The sequence below is a fragment of the Sipha flava genome, unplaced genomic scaffold, assembly GCF_003268045.1.
Source record: "Sipha flava isolate LNK unplaced genomic scaffold, YSA_version1 171_pilon_pilon, whole genome shotgun sequence".
Lineage (NCBI taxonomy): Eukaryota > Metazoa > Arthropoda > Insecta > Hemiptera > Aphididae > Sipha > Sipha flava.
In genome coordinates this window covers 159,870-182,584 of record NW_020271925.1, presented here as the reverse complement: position 1 = coordinate 182,584, position 22,715 = coordinate 159,870, and the positions used below count along the sequence as shown (strand labels likewise).

At 36.9% G+C, this 22,715-nt stretch overlaps 1 protein-coding gene across 2 annotated transcripts in view; it reads right to left on the bottom strand.

Moving 5' to 3' along the window:
• Positions 1–22,715, bottom strand: part of LOC112680005 — a 163,466-nt gene that overhangs the window by 45,810 nt on the left and 94,941 nt on the right. For both annotated transcript variants that reach the window (XM_025549978.1, XM_025549979.1), the window contains 6 exons: positions 11,623–11,875; positions 6,336–6,548; positions 2,959–3,183; positions 2,615–2,853; positions 1,380–1,784; positions 6–327 (listed from right to left, as the gene is read on the bottom strand). In XM_025549978.1, coding sequence (XP_025405763.1) covers positions 6–327; positions 1,380–1,784; positions 2,615–2,853; positions 2,959–3,183; positions 6,336–6,548; positions 11,623–11,875 — 1,657 coding nt within the window. The remainder of the gene's footprint in view (positions 1–5; positions 328–1,379; positions 1,785–2,614; positions 2,854–2,958; positions 3,184–6,335; positions 6,549–11,622; positions 11,876–22,715) is intronic.

Sequence of the window (22,715 nt, the reverse complement as noted above, 5' to 3'; positions counted from 1 at the left end):
CTCACGTCATTCCAAGTAGCCGGCGTGTCGTATTCGGAGGAAATTGACGAACGCCTGGAGAGTGGAGTGGGCAATCGCGGACGAGACGGTATTGGCGGAGGTCTAGGTGGCGGCGACAGCTGTGGTTCGGACCTCCAAGACGATCCTGGTTGGTGTCTCTCGTAGAATGATAACAGCGCCCGTTTTTGTATGGCTCTCAGTGAATGGTCCGGCACTTTGTGTTTCTTATCCGGATCGAAATACGTAAATTTGTTGGAGCATTGTTGTTGTTGTTGTTGCTTTTCCAGTTCATTGATACGTTCTGCTACGCTCAGTGCTGGTGGAGATCTAGTCAAATAACAAAAATTAGAAACGAAGAAAGAAAATTAACTAAGAAAAAAAAAAGCCCCCAATTGTTTAGACGATATTTAGACTATGACATGGCGTGTACCACAAAATTCCGTTTGAATCAAATAAAGAAGAACGGTCTTATTATGTCGAATTCCAAGTGAAAAGAGAATTTGTTGGATGGAAACGTTGAGTTTTTTACAATGATTTTAGACATTATTGATCAAATTGTACGCGGTACGGTCTTGGGAAACATGTGAGTAGAATCGGTGTAATAAGTTCGTTGAATAACCGACGTAGGTCAAATGAACGCGGCAAGGGTGTTTTACTAGACGTCGATAATTATAATCACGATGGGTGTCCGAGTTTTTGCGGGGATACAAGTAGTGAGTAGGATGCGTGAAGAGGGTTTGCGCGGTGTAGCACGATTACATACGTCTGGTACGGCGCGTAGAAGTAAAACACTTTGCGCTTCATCCCACATTCATTTCGAATAATAAGAAAAATTAATACGCACTCGACAACAAGCAGCCAAACACGGTGGTGAACGAATGGAAAACCGTGCGGCAGTGTCATAATCAACCACCTACCGTAGCGAATATTATTTTGGCGCTAATTTTATACATAAAAAAAAAACCCATTATAATTTAACTTAAAAGCGCTCCGTTTCATCGCAGCGCCCTGGGGGACCGTCCGTTTCACCGACCTCCGGTTACGGCACCGCACGAATAAAACAAGATCGGATAGATCGTCAACAACAAACGTGACGCACGTTCTCGCAAGGAACGCGGTGCGGAGTAATTAACCGTGGTATAATAGTGGATGTTAAACGCGTGCGACGTCGTAACGTTCTGACCGTCGAGTTAGTACGGGATTCGCGTGTCATTAGTATTGCGGCCCCGTACGTTTTTCTCGCGCATTCGTTACCACCGGAGCCCGCGGACATCGTCACGCCGCGTGCTTAGTTGTCACGCGTGCGCGCGCGCGTCTTTATTTACGATCGTATCGACCACGTCTGCACACGCACGGTGTGCGGTGCACGAAAAACCTACTTCGGCGAAGTCTTCTCGTCCATGACTACGGCCGGCTGCACTGTGTACGTGCTGACCGGAAACAGTTTCCTGAGATTCCTCTGGTTGGCTGGCCGGCCGGTGAGCTCTTGGCCACTGCCGGATGACGACCAACTTTCGGTCACACTGAGCACCGACTCCGAGTGGTGTCGTTGTGGCGCTGAAACCTTGGCGCTGTGGGCGATCAGCTGCGTGGTCACTCGGTGCCCACCGCTGGACACCGTGCTCAGGTCGCTATTCGATCCGTGCCACTTGAGGGTTTCGCTTGACGAACCGGAGCTAGCGCTCGAGTCCCTGCCTTGGGTCGTGGCCACCGCAGCGGTGGCGGTGCATTTATCCGAATCCTTGCCGACCACGACGACGACGGATTCGTTTTCCCTCCTCAACCTGCACAGCAAACAAACATGCGTTAGCGTTCAAGAATCTTGTAGGAATACAACACAACGCTGCTGAAACGTAGTAGTTACGACCGTTACACATTTAAGTTCGGTAACAAGTAGAACTTTATCTGCGCACGGAATATTAACGATGTGTTGACTTTATTTTATTTAGTTATTTTTATTTTCATTATTTTTTTTTGACATTTGAAATAAAAAAATATCGAGTAAAAAAAAGAAAAAAGAAAAACTGAAATGTTACAACGACGGGCGTATAAAGTTCTCATCCATTGCACAAAATTCACTATAACTCAATATAGTACGAAAACAGCTCGAGTGGGATGAATTAGCGCACTGTGTTTTTGAATAAATTTTATACTAACGTGACAATATATAGCAGTGATGGCAAACCTTTTGAACACTGCATGCCCAAAATTACATTTTTTTTTTTTTATAAAGCGTGTTACGAAAAAAATATTAAAAATATTATATTTTGTTATATTATAATTTGATTGTATAATTAATGTATTAATATAAAAAGGTTAGTTTAGGTACATAATAATAATAATATATAATAAATAATAATTATAATTATAATAATATTGCTTTGTTAATTATTTATATTATATTATAGGTCCTATAATATTATATTTTATATAATATATAATAGTAAAAATTTTCGCGTGTCCACAAAATATTTTCGAATACCATCTCGGGCACGCGTGCCATGGATTTGCCATCCCTGATATATAGGATAAGTGTTGAAATAATAATAAAAAAAAAAAAAAATAACAGAGTTGGTAGAATACATAAAAATGTGCATAGAAACATGACATGTACCTGTCGAGAAATGGAGTCGACGTGGAATCGGTGCTAGACACATAACTGTGGTACCCTTCGCTTTGAGCGTACGAAGTTTGGTGCTGATGGGAAGGCACTGCTTTCTCGGTCAGACTGACCTGAGACGTAGACTTTTCCTCGTAAATCCTGGTGTAGTGTTCCAGTTCCTCCTTGGTCAAGTGACTGGACAACGCGCTGTCGCTACCATCAAAACAGCTTGAATACTCGTCTGTTTCTCGCTGCGGAAAATATAATAAAAAAAAGTGTTATGAATCCGATGAGAACATACGTATGCAGTGTACTATATCAGTGCATGTTAGACTCTATGTGTATAGTATACTAACGTGCGACGAATCGTCATAAGCTCTGGAATACTTCTCCAGTTGCGCTTGCGTGAGTTGAGACTTAAGGTCCATCGCTGGATCTTGCACGGTCGTCAATGATAATGGCACACAAAAATTTTTCTCCGCCGTTAGCCTTTCCACGTAACCGCTTTTGGTCCTCATTGAGCGCACTCGGTCTAGAAGTTCGGGCTTACCCTTTTCGCACCGTTCCATCACTGTCTTCAACTGTATAAGAACAGAAAATGCACACATATAAAATATAACGAACAAAAAAATTTACAACGTGTCGTATATATCATTATATATGTGCATATATATTTATTTATACGCGTGTATAATTTCTCCATTATAAGTACATTTATGTGTAGTGTTATATATATTATATGGTATCGGATGAAAATAATGTACGAATCGATTCTTTTGAGGCCGAGATTGTGTTTCCTCGTCTCATGAACAATGGCTAGGGGTCAAAAACTTCGGCGGCATCTAAGTCTAGTCGCGCTCTTTACACACACCAGAACCGACCGTAAAGCCCTCCAACCCAAACTGGTTATTCGTCGTCGTTTAAACAAACATTTATCCGCATCACACCGTGCGCGACGCCGCTGTCACGTCGATCATACCAGCACACACACCGAAAGTGTTTCGCTTGTAATATTCGTATCCGACACGCCTGGTTTTCGTGAACAGTTGGGGTCGATTGATGACAAATCGATCCGCAGCGAACGCTGGACACGGTTCGTAAACACGAATATTATGTGTATACGACGTGCACCGCTGTGGAATTCTTCGGGAACGAGCAAAAGAAGAACGACGATCACGCCGGTGTTGCGTTATAATGTATTATATATATATATATATATAGGATTAAAACATATTATTATGAATCATCGTAAACAAAATCTATGTGTAGAATAACGACGACATCGAAGCAGAAAAGTCATTGCATTTCGAAAGAGACTGCAGCCAACACTGACCAAATAGGTGGATCCCCATACAATTTGTAAACTGTGTAAGTATTTATTTAATAGACGCTGATTAGCAAAAATAATTCGCCCAAATAGAGAAGAGGGTTTTATGCTTCTTGAGTCCACCCCTGAGTCCGTCTATACAACGAGACTCAAGTGGGATGAACATCACTACGCACGACAGTGCTATAATCACCATTTGGAAGAAAACCCGGAATTCTCAAATTGTTTCTTTTGAAAGTCATCGCTGAAGCACACACTCATTCATTCTCTCTCGATTGCATTAGAAAAATTTAAAATGACAAATCGATTTAGTCCCTTTGAAGTTATATTCTCGATGAAATCGAGACATGCGTAGAATGGTCGTATAACAATTTACGTGTACTATCTACAAAATAACATCGTTGGTTTTAAAACGAGTCCAGCGCATTACGACTTATGCATCAGGAAAAAAGGTAATTGTTAATTATAATTAGGAAAAATGTAGTAATCAAAAATATGAATTTAAAGTTATGTATTTTTAGTATTCATTAATTTTTTTAATAATTTAATTTTCTTTTTTTAGATGGTTAAGACATTATTTCATTCGTTAAACAATAAAAATAAATAAAAAATGGATAGCTCATACCATAATAATGCAGTAGCATTCAATTCATAGCCATCGTGTCGACCTGATGACCATTCGATTTGTAAGTTTACATAAGCAATGAACCATTTATTTATGGTTTATTTCCGGGTCACAGAAAAACAGGCAAGGTAAATAAAAAAAAAAAATCACATATGGGTGGTGCACTTGTTTGTTAATTGGTCTTGAATGCCATACGAAAGGGAACTCGCGAGTGCACAGATTTTAGCGAAATCACCAAAATGAATAAATCGTAAACGTTATATTGTAGTCGTACCGCCCTCAGCTTATTTCCCGGCTCACGCAGAACCCGTCATCATCATTACGTCGTTAACGCGCACATATTTTCAAGAAGTTTAACCACGTGAATATTTGATTATTGTTTGCGCGTACGCAAATATGGTACACAGAAGACGACGAGGAATAAATTTATATATATATTTTTTAATATTATTTTTCTTTCCAAAAAAAAAAAAAAAAAAACGACGAATTCATCTCTCGCGCTGCAAGTATATCTCTCTTAGCTGTGCCCACGGTACACCTCGACTCGTCGCCATCGCACCACATGCAAAAATCTATATTTCCAATGTCCGATCGCGCATCGTTGTCCATTAACAACAACAATATTATTATTATTATTATTATCGATAACAATCGATTTGGTTGTCTAGATTCTCTCTCGAATTTTCGAGAGCGCGCGTACGCTCTGTTACAGAAGAACGGAGAATACAACAGCGAGAAGATATTATAATAAGGTGTGTGTGTGTGTGTATGTGTTGTACCCTGACTGAGCGTGAATCATTCCGAAGAGCGACGCGTCCAACGAGTCAGTGACCCGTTTCCTCCGCCCTGCACGACGTTGTCGTCGTCGTCGTCTAACACACGCGATTTACAAAAAATAATATTACACACTCTCGTACGGCACCTTACTATTATGATCATCATCGAAATCGTTGCGACGATAGAAAAAAATAAATATAAAAATGTATTAGGAAATCGCGTGTGTGGGTGTGTTCCGGATTATGTAGCGGTATGCGAGGTGATGCATATGTGCACGGTGATATTATTATCAGAGTATAATTCTCACGCGGAAATGCTCGAACCAATTTAATAACTGTTTTACTGGCGGATGGTACGCGTCTAACGCACCGTAATAATCTTTACGTTTCGACGAGTTCTCCTTGTTTTTTTTTCCATCAACTTTCACCTGAACACTCGCATTCGTCCACGTGAAGATCTGGGCGGTGGTGTTTTGGAAACGTGCACGACGTCGTACATTAGGTAAATTAGGTATGAAAAACGAGATTAGAAATTTTTACGCACTGAATAGTACATGGAACAGTAAATTAAGATAAGATATTATACATAAATATGTGGTGGTGACATTTTCCGCGTACAAATGCAACTTTCCCGTGTACCATATATGTACAGTGCATCTGTTACAACCCTGACCGTGGCATAGAAAGGTGATAGAATTTGACTGAAATTCATCAGTTGACATAGTATCTAAGTTCCTGGATTCAGTTATCACATAGCCATGAATTTATCGAAATGTTATTTAATAAAACGGTCGATCTCTGTTGTATTAGAATATGGAATATAATATGCAGAAGTCATCATTTCACGTGTTATCACTTGACCGTTGCAGTGAGATGCAGTAAGTCATTTTGCGCTTATTGAACTCCCACAATCAGTTACACGCGTAATGCACCATAATAACACATTTTATTTGTGTTCGTTGAGGGCTATAGTGCATAATATAATAGTATAATAACGGTGTTTACTTGTTGAGTGTAGAGCCCATTGGAGAGTCTCTTTGGATATGGCCTGACGATGGGCGGTGGTTGTTCTTCTTTTGGGTAATTATTCGTCTGCTCTTCCGCCCAGGACTTTCTGGCCGCCGTGGCAGACATTCCATTGCTTTTGGTCGTCGTCCCCGCGGTAGTAGTGGCCGGCCAGGAAGGAAACTTTTCGTGTCCACAACTCGTGTCCTTGACCTAAAACACCGTTTTTTATTTTTCATATTTGTATAATGTAAATTGCAGGCACGTACACGGAAAATATATGGAAGGAGATGAGTTTTATGAGGTTATGAAATAAAATTAACTATTAATAAATAACAAATAACGACTAAATAGTATTACTAAAAGCTTAACAATAAAAAAATAAAATCAAATAATGACAGAAAATTTGATTATTCAAATTACTTTTACTAAATTCATATTTATCCAGGAGACAAAAACTACTGATTACTAATAGTGTGTGTATAAAAACACAAAGAAACATATATTTAAACACATATTTTTTAATTTTAGAGCAAAGAAGATGTAAAATCCTAGCCCCCCTTAAACACGCGTCTGGATGAACATAATTTGAACTACAGACATATTATCAAGTTGTGTACATAGGATAGTATATAGCCATTGTAGGTATCAAAAAAATTAGTTTTACATAGTGCGCACAGGTCTTCGTCGTCGATAGGTGCAGGTAGGTATGTGGAATTAATGATTAGATTAACCTTGTCATCGAATAAATAAAATCTACGCGGGCGCGATGCAACATGTACAGGGTATTCATTCATAAATACGTATACACATTATATCGCAGTATGTTTTAAAACAATAATATGATTGAGAGGACGGCATTGTTTTTTACGGCGATTGGGTACTATATACAAGCGTTAAGTATGTTGAACAAGCTGAGACGGAAGAAAAATCCTCTGTCGGACATACGACGACAATTCTTTCAACTCCATCGACCTCTAATTCGTCCTTGATAACGATTTTTTCTCCGTTTAAGTATCTATACATAGCAAAGCCATTGTACAACTGAACACCCACGGATGGAATTTTTTTTATCCACATACATAATGCATTTATGTACATATATATCGATAGAACTGGTTCGTCATCACGTTGATGAGGAGCATGCCGGGTTCGACTGCAGCAAACGACGGTTCATAAGCATTCCGTGCACGAGAAGCCCAATCATAATATTTAAAATAACATTGATGATTATAATCGTATTGTTGCGGCGTATGAGGAATAATAAATAAAATGGATGGAAGTCATATCTTCATAAGTATTACGTAACATTAAAAAGACATGTTTTTAAATTAATTTTTAAAAACGTTTTTAAAATTATTCGTGAGCCTCAAAAATCGAGTAGAAATAACACTAGATTAAAAGTGCAATCGTCATAAAAAAAAAAAATGTAAAAATTACTGAAAGTGTAGTTGCATACGGTGTATAAAGTACTTTAATTTACGAACTATGTAATGTGTAATGTTAATTTTATTTTCTTCTGGTTTTAATTTTATGTAACAAAAATAACTACACTATTATGTGTTATATATCTATATATAAAGAAAAAGTTATGAAAATCGATTTCGTTTGTTTTTTTTTTTACACTGTATCGCTTCCAAACTAGATGAAAATTAATAATTTAAAATCGTAAATATAAAATGTGTGAATCTACTCGTGGTGAATATGAATATATAATATATATAATATACATATTTTGAAGTGCCGGCGCTAGGTACTGCGGGGCCTTGGACATTAGCCTTTAGGATATAAAATGTCAATGTGTCTCACGGTATTTAGATGATAATTTAAAATTACAGGGGTTCTTTAACAAGCACGGGGCCCAGGACAAATGTCCCATTTGTCCTCCCCTAGCGCCGGTACTAATATTTTGGTACAGTTTCGTGCGTTTTTATTATAAATTATCTAATTCACATTTCATATACTATTGTTACGGACATTTTAAATTGATTAAAAGGAAATATTGCAATAACTTCTACGTAAATATGAACTTAATAAAACAATAATGAAATGTCAATATACATATAACCAAATATTTACTTAATTATTAAAGAAATAACAAAGCGAGATGTCTTAAAGAACTATGTGGTGTTCGTGGAAAAATCTTTTCAAAACGAATGCGAATATTATTTTTGAAGTTTCTCATAATGTATGACTTCCAAAGCAAAATAATACAACGTTTATATGTTAATATGTTTTGAATTACAATCCATCGGCTATATATAATAATATTCAGTTTTGAGTACGTCTTGTTATTACATAACACTATAACTCTATATTATATGATGCCTATGTTTCTCTATAAATTAGATGTATTAAATCTTTTGTTCATTAGATTATAATTTTTATATCCTAGGTAATACAATAATATTAATGGCTAATTACACGATGCATTGTAATATACAGCTAGATTCGTGCAGATTAGTTTATTCTATTTATTATCACTATCTTAACGCACGGGGAGTTGTTAATTTGCCATTTAACTTTCTAATTTTAAATTAATTAAAATGGTACTACATGAGCTACAGTTATATAATACTTTCCAATAATTCACAAATGAACGCGAAATTATTTTGCAATACACTGCACAATTCTATTATGTTGTAGCATCGACTTTAATATCGGCGCAGCTGGTGTTGAAATTATTAATATTGGTTGATTAAATCCTATGCCTGTTCGAGGTGAAAAAAAAACCATGGATGCGCAGTACGAGTTTTTAACGAATACGAACAGTCTATATCGCGGTATTCACGGACAAAATTAAAACCTTACAAAAATTTCTGCCGTATAGTCGAACGTGGGTTGCGCCGCTTAACATACAAGAGTTATTGTAACATAGTAGTAGTCTAAACGGTAGCGAGTCTAACAGCACAAGATTCCTTAGTCCTAGAAAACTTGTAGGAACGCGATTATGCTATAATACTGATGTTCGGTTATTATTATTCTCTTATGATCCTTGTTTATTGTGTTATATGTAATTAAATAATAATTTATCATAATTATTGGTGAGTAAGGTGGCTCGCCAAATGGGACGAAGAGAAATGGCTGTAAGCTGCGGCCAGGGCCGGCTTTAGATACGATCGACGCCAGCGACGGCACAGGGTGCTAAAGTCAAAAGGGTGCATGAGAGGCGTTAAAATTAAAAATTAATTTGATGAAACGTTGGAGACGCAAATTATCTACTACAGGTAAAAAGAATAATGATTTTCTCAATGTGATTTAATACAAATTAATTTTATCAATATTATTTGTTATTATATCAACATGCAAGTAGTGGCTGATTTTCTCTATATGATTTATAAATATGTGGAAAATATGGTCATTTAAAAAATTATTTTGAATATTTTTGATTATGAACGGGTTTCTCCAACTCCCCAAATGCTGTCTGTTTAAGTTAAATTTTTAAGTCGTTTAAGAGGGATGGGCGCGCTAAAATAATAATTGCACTTGGTGCTGAAAGAGCTGAAACCGGCCCTGGCTGCGGAAAAATTAACCTTTTTCTAAAAGTCGATATGTAAACTACGACAAGAAAAAATTTAACATTATACATACAATTTGCGACAAACTGATAAGATACATTATACAAGCTGCGAACATTTATTTTATATACCTACAATATTTTATACATACTACATAGTAGGTAATATGTACCGTACCTATGTTTGTATATCGTTTAATTAAGTTATGTTGCATTTTACGTGATCCTATGTTTTATTACCACTTATTTTTGATTCATATTTAAATTTAAATTTAAAATTGTTTGACATTATTAATTAATTGCCATTCTGGCTAAACAACGTTGTAAATTTCATCACGTTGAATTAAATATTAAACTTTCAACTACTATTGAATTTTATCGATTTGGTTGCTGTTGACCCCCAAATGAAAAAGTTATAGAATTGGGAAATATGACTTAACGCGTCACACAATCGCAAATAACATAATTACGCGAAAACCGGCCGTCCGACACATCATTATCTGTTTTGTGAATTATTTTTGTTCGTCTTGTCGTCGGTCGCGATAATATTTACCACGGTCGCCCATTTTTATGTTGTCGTTTCCGTACCTCCAACGCGTTGTGTTATAATATTATTGCAATTTTATTTTTCTCTAATAGAAAGGCTCTAGTAACAGTTTTTATTTTTCATTATTATAATATATTGTCTTAGGCTCTAATAGCCGTTATACCATATTTTTCTTGTGCGCACAGAACGTATTATACTAGAGTTTATTTATTTATTATTTGTATAGACGCGAATCGTTTAGATTGTATTTATTTATTTTAAAATTTAAGTAGCGGCTGGCCAGTCTGCGCTCCACAATTTGTGAGTTTTAATTTATATTATTTATTATTATTTTTACTTGTTTTGTGTGATTGTGTGAATTTTTAGAACAACTAGTTTATTTATTTATTTATTTATTTATTTATTAATCAGTTTAGTGATAACCGGCTCAAATAGACGGCCACAGTAGGGTAGAATACTAATTATTCATCCTACTAATTTATTATTATATATTATATTTTATTCCTTGTTCTAAAATCCGCCTCACCAACACACAGTTACCATTTTATAATTTATAAGTAATTTATTATTATTGTTAATTTATATCGTTATGCCAGAAGGGCAATTATTATTTGTTATTTATTACCAAATTATTTTATACTCTTACGTGTTGCTGTAAATTATTACTATTTTTTCTTTGTTTATTTATTGAGTACCTAATAAACAGCAACACCGTTACCAATTTCATATTTATTTATAGTTACCCTTTTTCCTTAGTGTAAGATACACACATACACATTATAGTCGGTCGGTGGTGTGCGACCCGCATAAGTCGGTGTCCGGGAGCGCGGCATATTATTTGTAGCATCCAGCCCAAACAGTTGCAGATTATATAATGTTAATTTTTTTCTTGTCACAGTTTACGCATTGACTTCTAGAAAAAGTTTAGTTTTGACACAGTTTACCATCTCCCAGGAGAAATATGGCCGAGAGCTGTAGTACGTTTGAAAGTTCGAGCGTGAACGTGTCCTGAACCGATTCGTTTTTCGATCAATTTATTTTTATAAACTGTTTGACGTTTGTCAATAACATACTCGTATCAACATTGTTATTGTGTTTATTATATAATATTTTTACACTTAATAAACTTACTATCACCTGGCGCTTTTAATTTACCCTCAGTTTACCGCACCCATACGTTTCCGAATTATATGTTAACGATATAAAAACGACGAAAAACTCACTTCTACGGGCGGAAGCGGTGCCCTGTGTCGGAGGGGTACGTGTCTGTCGCAGGTTTCTGTCATGCGGGCTGTTACTTGACCGCACTTGACACCGTTGCTACTGCTACTGCTGCTGTTGTTATTGCTGTTACTGCTATTAATGCGCCTGCTCTCGTTGTTGCAGTTGGAACGATTCTCCTTACTACCGGACAATTCTCTGATGGTGGCCACGGCAGAACAGTTGGGTTTAGCGAACGATCCATCGTTTCGTACTCTGTCGAGAAAATAGAAAAAAAATGATTATTAAAAATTAACCGTCGGAAAACCAATAATAAGAAGATTAACTATACAAATTGAATACTCGTACTACAGTAGACGTGCATACAGCGTAAAATATTATATTATACACGATTTAAGGCGTCAAAAACATCGTCGTCAGTCGCTCCTCGCAGCGCATTCGATAATTGTTTCAAAACCATGACAGATCGACTTGCGCGCATGATGCTATTTTTTAATTTCTATTCTTGTAATTGTGTTTTTTTTTTTATTTTATTTTTTTCATCTAATGCCATTTTAATTGGCAGCAACAACGGTAGTAGAAGTATACTAGAAGAATATAATATATAAGAGAATAAATACCGAGCGCTGTTAATTATGTTACTCCAGAGAACCGACCGCGCGAGACACAATGGTAGAGAGACTATATATTATTAATAGACATATATAGTATACACCTCCTGTATAGTATACTTACATATATACATACTGTTGAAGCCGCGTCGAAGATTCACACGAAATACAAGTCGGGTGACACGCGGAGAGTTGTGTGCGCGAGCGCGTGTTTAATTAACTTTCACGCACGCACGCGCAAACATGATTTGAATTACATTTTAATATATCAAACGCACACGCGTAATACCTACGAATATAATATAATAATAGCAATGATATATGCGCAATCAGAGGCGATCATAATAATATAATACGCGATTTGCTCGTGTATACGTGTTGTACAGCCGTTGGTAATTGTAATTTATTTCTTATCACAAACGTACTATATACAAGTATTAGGGGTGTGTGTAATGGTATTCAATGCGACGTGAAATAATAATCGTTTAATATATAATATTCCTGTGAAGCAAAGTCGGTTTGTTTGCTGCACGTACAAATAATAATTTAATCACAATAATAATGACTACCGAGCAAAAAGTCGCAACCGTATACAAGTGCGGGTAACAATATAATAATGAAACGCAATCATTGGTTTTTTAAACTGTTACTATGCACGCTCAATTCTTTGCTGCGGCACTCGTATTATCGTTTTTATGATTTATGAACGATATATTATACATTATCGGTCTGACCACTAAACTATTGCCACAGCATCGAGCGCTAACTCTATCATTGTCATGTCTCATCCGACGGTGGTGATTTCTTACGCGCATATAATTATATCTAAACGTGAGTAGTTTCATTAACTCGAGTTATAATCAACACACGACGCGTTCCGTAAAAATAAACGCACGAAAAGCATCATATTAGTAAACTGCGCGGTACATAACGAATCGTTTTTAAAAATAAACCGGTTTAATATACAACGTATCGGTATAAATAATAATATGTAGTATTAAAATTTTTGCACGTCCGTGCGCTCGCGCTAGATACTCAGTTAAATGGTTTGAAATGCTTTGTCACTCTATATACAGATTTTACACCTACTTACGCTCAAGATAAAGTATTTTAGTGGAAAAAAACCCTAAAACGTACGTTTAAACGTAGGAATATGATATATATATTTTTAATTTTTTCCCATTCGTGTATTAGTTATCTTAAAAAAAGACATCGATCGCACGTACTCGTACGTATATATTATAAATATTTATTACACGACTGTCTCGACACCGGGTTTCCGCCAAATTTCAATTCCGAGCAATCGTTAAAATAAACGCATTCTTACGTTAAAACGCACGTCGTTTCCGTCGCCAATAATATAGTATTATTGCACCATTATTATTTTAGTATAATACAATACAGGTGTGATTACTCCCAAACCCTGTTTTACCAGTGATTGTTTGAATACCTATATTTGAATGCGTTTTACAAATCGTGTATACGCGTAATACCCTCGCGGATACCGCGGCTAACGTAATGCAGAGTATTGTGTTTTCACGTTATTATTTATTGTTTAAAAATAAGGTATACGGCTGATGATTTATGTACACCGGCAGAATAGAAGAAAAAAAAACTAGACACTACATCTCGACGAGTATTAAAAAATTACGCGATTTTCAGCGATGTACACGTAGATAATTGAGAATTTTTTTTTCCGCTGGTCGGTCGGGGTTGGTGTAAGAAAAAACACTGGCAATATTCTACCGTCTCTGTAATCACCAGCGACGTCGTACCATTATTATACGCACCATTAACGTTCGAACTATATAATATACACCTCCTATACGCTTCATAGCAGTCTTCCACTCCGAACTCATTATGTATACGTAAAAATATTTAATGCTGTATCTGATTTTTAGACGAGCTGCAACGTTCCTCGCGTATTATAATAAACTATATATGTATATTGGCCCGCTCCGTGTAGAATTTGCGCGTATACACGAGGGGATATACACGTGAAATAGATAGTGAACGGCCGAATGATTTATGTACTGGAGCTACCGAATTTCCCGAGGTTACGCCCACCTCGGTCGCCACGCAGACGCACCAGCCGTACATAATATGATTATTATCATCCCGGTATTATTATTCACGGCGGCCAGTCAGGCAACAACAGCATCGCATCGGTTCAAGTCGTTGGTATACTGGCGGTGGTAACGTGCCACGGGAAATAGGAAAAAAATAAAATAAAAACTAAAACAAGAGTCGGACGTTGCGCGCATTCCGAACATAGTCGAAAACCGGTTGGTTTCTCCTTGTCGTCTCGCAGCGATTGCATAAGCGACAAAGCGCATCTTTGAGCTCGCGTACCTCGATGTAGTTAGTAGTAGCAGGAGCAAAAGTCCTTCGCCCAGGATCACGGGAAGAGCAAAACAATTTGTGCAGCCTTTGTGTCGCGAAAAACGATCCGGTTCCTTTTACATAATATATAAGTCGAGGCAGGAGATTCTCTGACTTACAATATCACAACAAGTATATTCTTTACCTCGGTGCTACTGCATAATAAATATTATTGGAGACGGTTTGGTATGAATTATATTCTTACTATAAAATATCCGGCAAGATATTTGCGTATTTTCGGCGATGATATAAAAGAAATGGTTTTTTTTTCATTTCGGATTCAAGCAACTCGATTAATACTTGTTAGCGAGATTTGCAATACCAATGTGGATAGGTCATCAGTCGGCGACACCGGTATTCAGGCCGCACATCTGCAAGGTTGACGATTATTTTTTTATCATTTTTGTTAACGCTTTTTTTCCGCGTCGCGAGTATTTACCGTTAAATGCCGTCGTTAGAAACGGTCTGACGCTGATGCGGAAGAAAATGACAAACGATATATATAATATTTTATTAAACAGTGCGCGTTTCGTGCCAATATTATAATTATGCTATATAATACACATGACACACGGGATATAGACACTACGAAAAAAAATCGTTTAAACAATATACGAGCCGCTCAAGTATAATATAAACGTGTACATAAATTAAGATGTGTGTCGAGTTGGTGAAGTTGCGTATTCATTATTGTCGCCTATTGTGTTCCGATGTTTGTACTTTGTATAAAGTTACGTGTCGTTATGCATTCGTTAACAGGCGCGTACGTATATTATGCACATATTAAATAGATTAGATATTACATCGTTATTGTATTATATATTCACATACTGTTGCATAACGGTTCGCGGGATGCTGTAGAGCAACGCGGCTTCGTACGGTTTATGTATGCACTCGCTAATAGTGAATCGATGCGACAAGATCAGCCGATAAAATCATGTAAATGTCCTCGTCCATAATAAACCGTGATCTGGAGCTGTATGACGATGCGTTTCCGTCGAATGAAATGGGGGAGAAAAATTAATCAACCCAAACGCTGCCTTCGCAGTCTTGTGCGTCTCAATAAGACGATATTATAATACTATACCGCGAGTAAACTTGTGAACGGTTGTAAACGGCCAGCGGCGCGCGCGTTTATAGGAATACGTGTGCAAAAAGAAAAGATAAAAACTGTAGCGTTTTAAGTAAGAAGGGAACTATTAAAATAACCACTGGATCGGAAAACACGTAGGTTTATATTTCCACACTTCCACTCGTCGCCGTCGAAGGCACGAACGTTTCATCTATTATTTTTTATTAAATACTTTTTTTTGCTTCTTTCCTTTTTCGATCGGATGCGATTATCGCGTGTGCACGTAAGAGCTTGAAATCAGCGTACACGATGTACGTTAATATATTACAATAGTCATACACTGTAAACAATATTGATGAGTCGCAAGCCAAACGAGATCTACCTACATCGTAGCAGCAACAACAGATGGTCACGAGTGATTACGGCGGCGGCGACAATGATCGTGTCATGAAATTTTTGAAATGACAAAAATAAACGATTATTCAATCCGAACAAATGCAGCATATTCTTATAGGTTAATGGCGTCGTGCATTATTTTAATAGCTGTTGTGTTATAGCAACAGTCATGATAAATAACAATATGAATAAAGAGTATAATTTTTTTTTTTCATACTCGAATTCAGAAAAATCAAGATCCTACAATTATCCAGCATCCAGCATACATTCTAATTATATATATTTTATTATTTTTACTATAAAAACACGCGCCCGACAACGACTACGATGGAAAATAAAATAAAAATGTCTCATATACTGTTATGCTATTGTACCTGCACGGCTTTATATACGCATACAGTATGTTTATGTCATAGGGTTATTTTATTATGTGTAAGGTGGTCGAACGTTATCTGTTATAATTGTCATCTAATGTGAAAAAACGACGGGACCTTTGGCCGTAGTTGTAGACAAAAGGTATATAACGCATAATATGCGTACATAAGGGCAAATGTGAAACGGTTACGATATTCTGTTCCGCTCACTTGCGCCGAGGCGCGAACTCTCGTTGTTTTCATACATTTACTAAGTACACACATCGTTTACAAATATATTATTATGATTATGACCGTAAAAGTTTTACGATGCAGGTGGCACTATGAGGCGAGAAAATGTTTGTTGTCGTCGTTGTCGCCAGAAAAGATTTATCATTGTTAAACGAATAATTGAACGTTGCATAATCGCGACATATCACCGATGTCGTTCAACTATTCAACTACACGACCTGTGTAGCACAATATTGTGTACACTGATAATAAAGCGGCTGCAGAAAATTCCGTCACATTTTCACTTTCGCCCCGGCGACTGATTTATCCCCCTAACTAGCCACCCATCCAATGCCCAGTGATCCTGCCGTTCTTCCGGGCATCAGTCGCCGCCGAGCGGCTTATACCTGGAACCAAAAAATATGCGCTCGCACAGCTGCAACAAACATTATCATTATAATAACATTTTACACGGATCACGTGCAATGACTCTCTGCAACGGGTCCGTTTCTCGTTATTATTTCCTGTTGCCCCGCCACAGTAACCTAACCTGTACACCATGTATCCATTTGTATTATACGGGTTTTTATTTATTTATTCATCCACCGACGACGGACTTATCTCGTGCGAGTACGTTCGTCTTTACGGTATGCATATTACACACACACTCATGTATGATGTATATATATGTATACGAACGCATTGGCAATGAAAACCGGTTAGTGTTGTGGCGGCCGTGAACCGGTGTCGCCGGCCGAGGAATTTTTGCACTTGTCCAACCTAACCACTTGCGCGAACGGTGCACTGCGCTCGAAGAGTACACGTAAGCGCATGTTCCGCGAGTCCACTAGGACGATAAAGCATAAGGCATTAGAACGCTCGAGCGATTTTACTGAATTCTAGTCGAAAAAACGCTCACTGCTGCAGTGGAACAACGGTATACGTACGTGCGCGCATCATAATGCGTTTCTTCACACGCAAGCACACGCGAACGCATCCATAGTATTAAATATCCAGTGCATTTTCGAGGTACAAAAACAAAACATGGATTCTCTCGAAAATTGTCTGGAATTGTATTGTACAACTGCAATAGGTTCGATGGGGCGAATCGAAAAACATGAGTTATACAAGCCGTAAATTAATGTTTTCCTTCGATGTAATGTACTGGAATGCACAGAAATATCAAAGGACGTATGTTTGCTATTTCTTTACCTCTGAACAGTCGGCTGATAAAAAAAATCCAGGATGTCTGTGCGCGCGCACAACCTTGAAATTCCAATAATTTACTTTATTTCCAAACGGATATAAATCATTCCATTGCTGTTGATCGATTAAATCGAAGATTTTGTAATTTTAATATTTACGATGTGTATTCGGTATATCTACGAGAGAATAGAGATATACGTATGAAATCGACAAACGTGCAATATTTGTTTCCGATACTAAATTGCATCACACACGTATTACACGATTTTGAGTGCATTACGCAGATATATAACGCTTAAGAACCGGTGTATTGCCGTTCAAAACGTTGTGACAAGCGGAATTTTAATGAGAGTCTAATGATGATTTGAAAACAGCGCAAGCCCACGCAACCGACCGTGTAATGGATATTATGCATGTATATACACAGAAGAGGGGTTTTGCAATCGTCACAAATGGACCAAGCCATTAGAGGTGGACTTACAATAGCAGTAACAGCAACAAAGAATGTGTTTTGTACTTGATAACGCGTAAAAATCATAAATCGCGTGCTATTGTAAGTATATCCCCAACATGATATATAAAATACGATGAACGCGCATGCGTTGTCTTGCGTTTTATTTCGTATTTTTAGCTGTATAAAATATATAAACATGTCCGAACGTTGCCCGCGATCAGCATACACTATAATATAGAATATAAGCACAATATATAATCCTCCGGAAATGCATATTATCTCAATATTGGCAACAACCACAAGAAAAAAAAAACAGTGGAAATCTAATTCTCAGATTCTAATGTCTGCGAAGAAGGATATTTTATAGTATGGTTTTTGTTTTTCTATCTGTTAGGGTAATAAACGGTAAAATAGCTTAATCCAAATACTAAATCAACTACTAGACTTCTGGTGATAGACGGGTAAAAGAAGTAACCTGAACTCTGATTAAAGATTAGACATTTTAGTATGGATCCCATTAGTCAACTGGCCAACAGTAAATACACCTATGTGTATTTATACGCGACATGATTGCATTGTTTTGCCAGCGATTTTACGAGACGCGTATACTTACTAGATAAGATATAATGTATACGTACAAACGAATGACGTGAAAGTGTTATTGTACTCGTGGATCGGTGATGTATGAACAATATATAAATATATATATGCAAATATGTTGTGTATACACCGAAAATGTATGTGGGTCAATGCGCGCGCGTGGATAGCGCATAATAGTATATCGAGCGGGGCTCGTTCCGGCATCGATCGTGATCGAAACAAAGATCGATCATTATTAAACATTGTTTCGTGAGAATGACACACGAGCACGCGGGATATACACATTATTATAATAATACACTGTGCTTATATATTGCTCTGGTTTCTCTCTCTCTCTCTCTCTCTCTTCGGTCGATTATTATAACAAGAAATTATTTTTTATAATTAAAAATAAAAATATCTATTATAAGATACACGGACATAGGCATATGTACTATATATGTAAAAAGGTAGGGTGTAAGAAGTATATGCGTGAAGTCAATAAAAGTCGTTTCGATGACGGCCTTGAACAATCACTGCATGTGACACGCACCGCCGAATAATAAAGACCCGCGCGCACAGCAACCTTGATATGGAATTTAATTAATGGAATTTCGGTCGCGATTATAATACACGAATATTGTCTGCACCGAACTCGGCGAAAGGGATGTGTCACGACAAATTTTCCAGCCGGAGGACTGTATAGATACAGGTGTACACGTATTTTACGTACGAAGATTTCTGGTCCTCATTCCAACTATACAACAGACGTACACCCGTTGTTTTTCTTTGAGTACGCGAGTTATGATACACGAGATGAGGTCACGGCGGCAACGAAGTTCGTTTGTTCCGAAATCAACGTTAACAATAAAATATATAAGTATAAATAATGATAATGTATATGTGGCAGAATTCGCGAATGTGTACGAATCGTGTACACAATATTGAGACGCGTTTTGATTAAATCGCGAGTGCAACACGACGGATGTTTAATGTAATACATTTTTAAATATATAGTGCCAGTGCATTGAAAATGTATAAGACTACGCGACCATGGCACACTAAATATACTTGTAGCAACCACCCACACTCCGAACGAGTAGTAGTGCGTTATGATTTGCGTGTAACGCTATGGATAATACATTACAGTGTAATATAAATCGGCGGTAAACGGTATATGAAAACGAAAATGTACCGATATCTAGGTCAATCTGCAGTTGTTGCTTACTTGCATGTCTATTTTTATTATTACAATATGATAATATTTTACATATATAAGTATATATATGCATCGCCATGTAACGATCTCTGCAGATGATACGGCGATGCGTACGCAGAAGACTTCGATGTACAAGTCAATAATATTTTATATCGAAACTTCAACCCAATATAATATAATATATTTAAGTATGTATAAAACGATTTGAAAAAAATGCGGTTTACATTGGTGCGTGTATTATAACAGCGCGGTAACGCGTATCGTGCGATTAACCTAAGGCACGTATGGAACGCGAATGAATAGTATATTTACATTATTAATATTACAAGCCATTATACAATTCAACGTGCGATGAAATGAGATCGAAAGGTACAATGTGGAGCAGTGTATAGTGCATATAAACGTATAAAATATATTTTACATATCGTTGAATAAACGGTCAGGTATGTTGTAAATTATAACATACGTGTAGTTACGTGTATCCGACAGGAGTCTTAGGTTTCTACTATTATACTACTAACTACTAGTTGAAAAGTACGGAAAATTCCGAATCTCGGCACAGTATATAAATTTAATGAAGAGTATCATGAAGAACTGTAATATAATAAATGTAAATTGATTGAATACGATTATATTAGAAAACAATACGCCACACGTAAAGAGTAATAATAATAATAATACCTAAATTATATTTATATACGGACCGATTAGGTTAGATGATTGAACGGAAAATCGAATTTTATTGGATAACAATATGCACCCAAATATTTCTCGGTTACACGCGCGTACATAAGAATGCTAACCAAGCGCTTAAACCGAATAAACCGTAACAAAATGAAAGAACCACGCGAATACATTATTATGAACAGGTTTATAAGATACACTTTACGTACTGCGACTGCAACGCACGCAGATACATAATTTACATTTCACCACTTACCTGTCACCCTGGAACTTTGGGAACAGTTCAAAACGACATAGTTGTAAGTTAATACGTTAAGCTTTGAAAACATTTAAAACGAATAAATAAATGACTCATTTTTTACCACTGCGCGGTTAATATTTGGCCAGTTTCAATTCGAGTACACGCGCGTATAACATAATGCGTACACATTATACACTGTTAAGTCAACGCCGCGGTAACGAAATACCTCACCAAAGTAATAACGTAGGCATAAAAATATATTTCACATCCTCGGCGGGTAACACGAAACTAAAACGAACTTCGCTCGACTACTGCATATTTTTAATCACGTACCTACATATAATTATAGAAAACAAACATTAGACAAACGCAGTCGTTTACATTACGTCACGTTATACATGTACGTACACAGTTACGTTAATTTTTTTTCTCACCGTGGCCAGTACAATTTGATCGAGTGACGTCGACAAACACTCCTCCCTTCTCTCGGACATCAATCTTTACAGCGTGTATACGCGGCATACTAGAACAGGTACAACTGCAGTATTATATTATAATATATAGATTTATTGACGCTGGAGTGGTGCGTAGTGAGCGAAATTAAGTGAATAACGAGGAGTATCATTAAAATGGCCGTTTAGATTAAAAACGATGTATACGTAGACTGTGTACGCCAAATAGTGAAAAAATAACAGCTTTTATAAATCATAGTTATAATTAAGAGTTGTCGAATGGAGTTTTCCACGAGATGGATTACATTTTGTTCTGTATGCATAATATACGCATGACGTATTAAATATATTAATAATAACTCTGGATATTTATGATAAAAAAAGCAATAGTGCGTACATCACCTGCTCTATAACAGACCGATTCGTTGAAAAACGTTTCCTGTTTTGACAATAATATAAAATTTCTTTTTTTACCCTCGGTATACACGTATACCGAATGCACAAACATACTACTCAACTATGGCGAATTGAAATATTAATATGGGTTCGTTATTGTTTGCTCAGAGTTGTGCGTGGGACTGTACTGCTGCAGGTGTCATTTCGGTTTAGGCAGCAGTAACAGGTATATAGGTATATTACAGATAGGCAGATCGCTGGTGGTTATAATAATAAAAATAATCGGTCACATTATATGGTGACGTAGACACATATTTCTAACCGATAGCGATGGCGCAGAAACCCACTAAAAGTTGTGCAAGAAATATATGTGCCGAAAAAAAATACATTTTTAAGATCTACCACTACTCTAACCTATACACCGTAACGTAGATAAAAATTATATACAGTGTGCTTGTGATGCCGTCGTCAAGTTTATATAACATTACACGCAGTTCAAGTAGGGTACTGTTTATAATATTAATATACTCGTATTGCAGAGACAGCGATAATCAAATCTATGGGCGTTTTTCAAAGCTTTTCTGACCTTTCGATTTCATACACTCAAAGCCCGAAGATGATGTAACTAAATCTATAATTCCCGAGAAAAATTTCGTCAGAAAAGCTTGTCGCGTGTACAACGTATATTAATACATCGTTTTCGTTTAAAACCATTTATATATATCTTATAATTTACGAGTGGAAATTGTTTACAAGCAATTAGCTGTGACAATAATGCGTCATAGTTATGTGGAGCAGCAATACGCCTACTCCCAACAG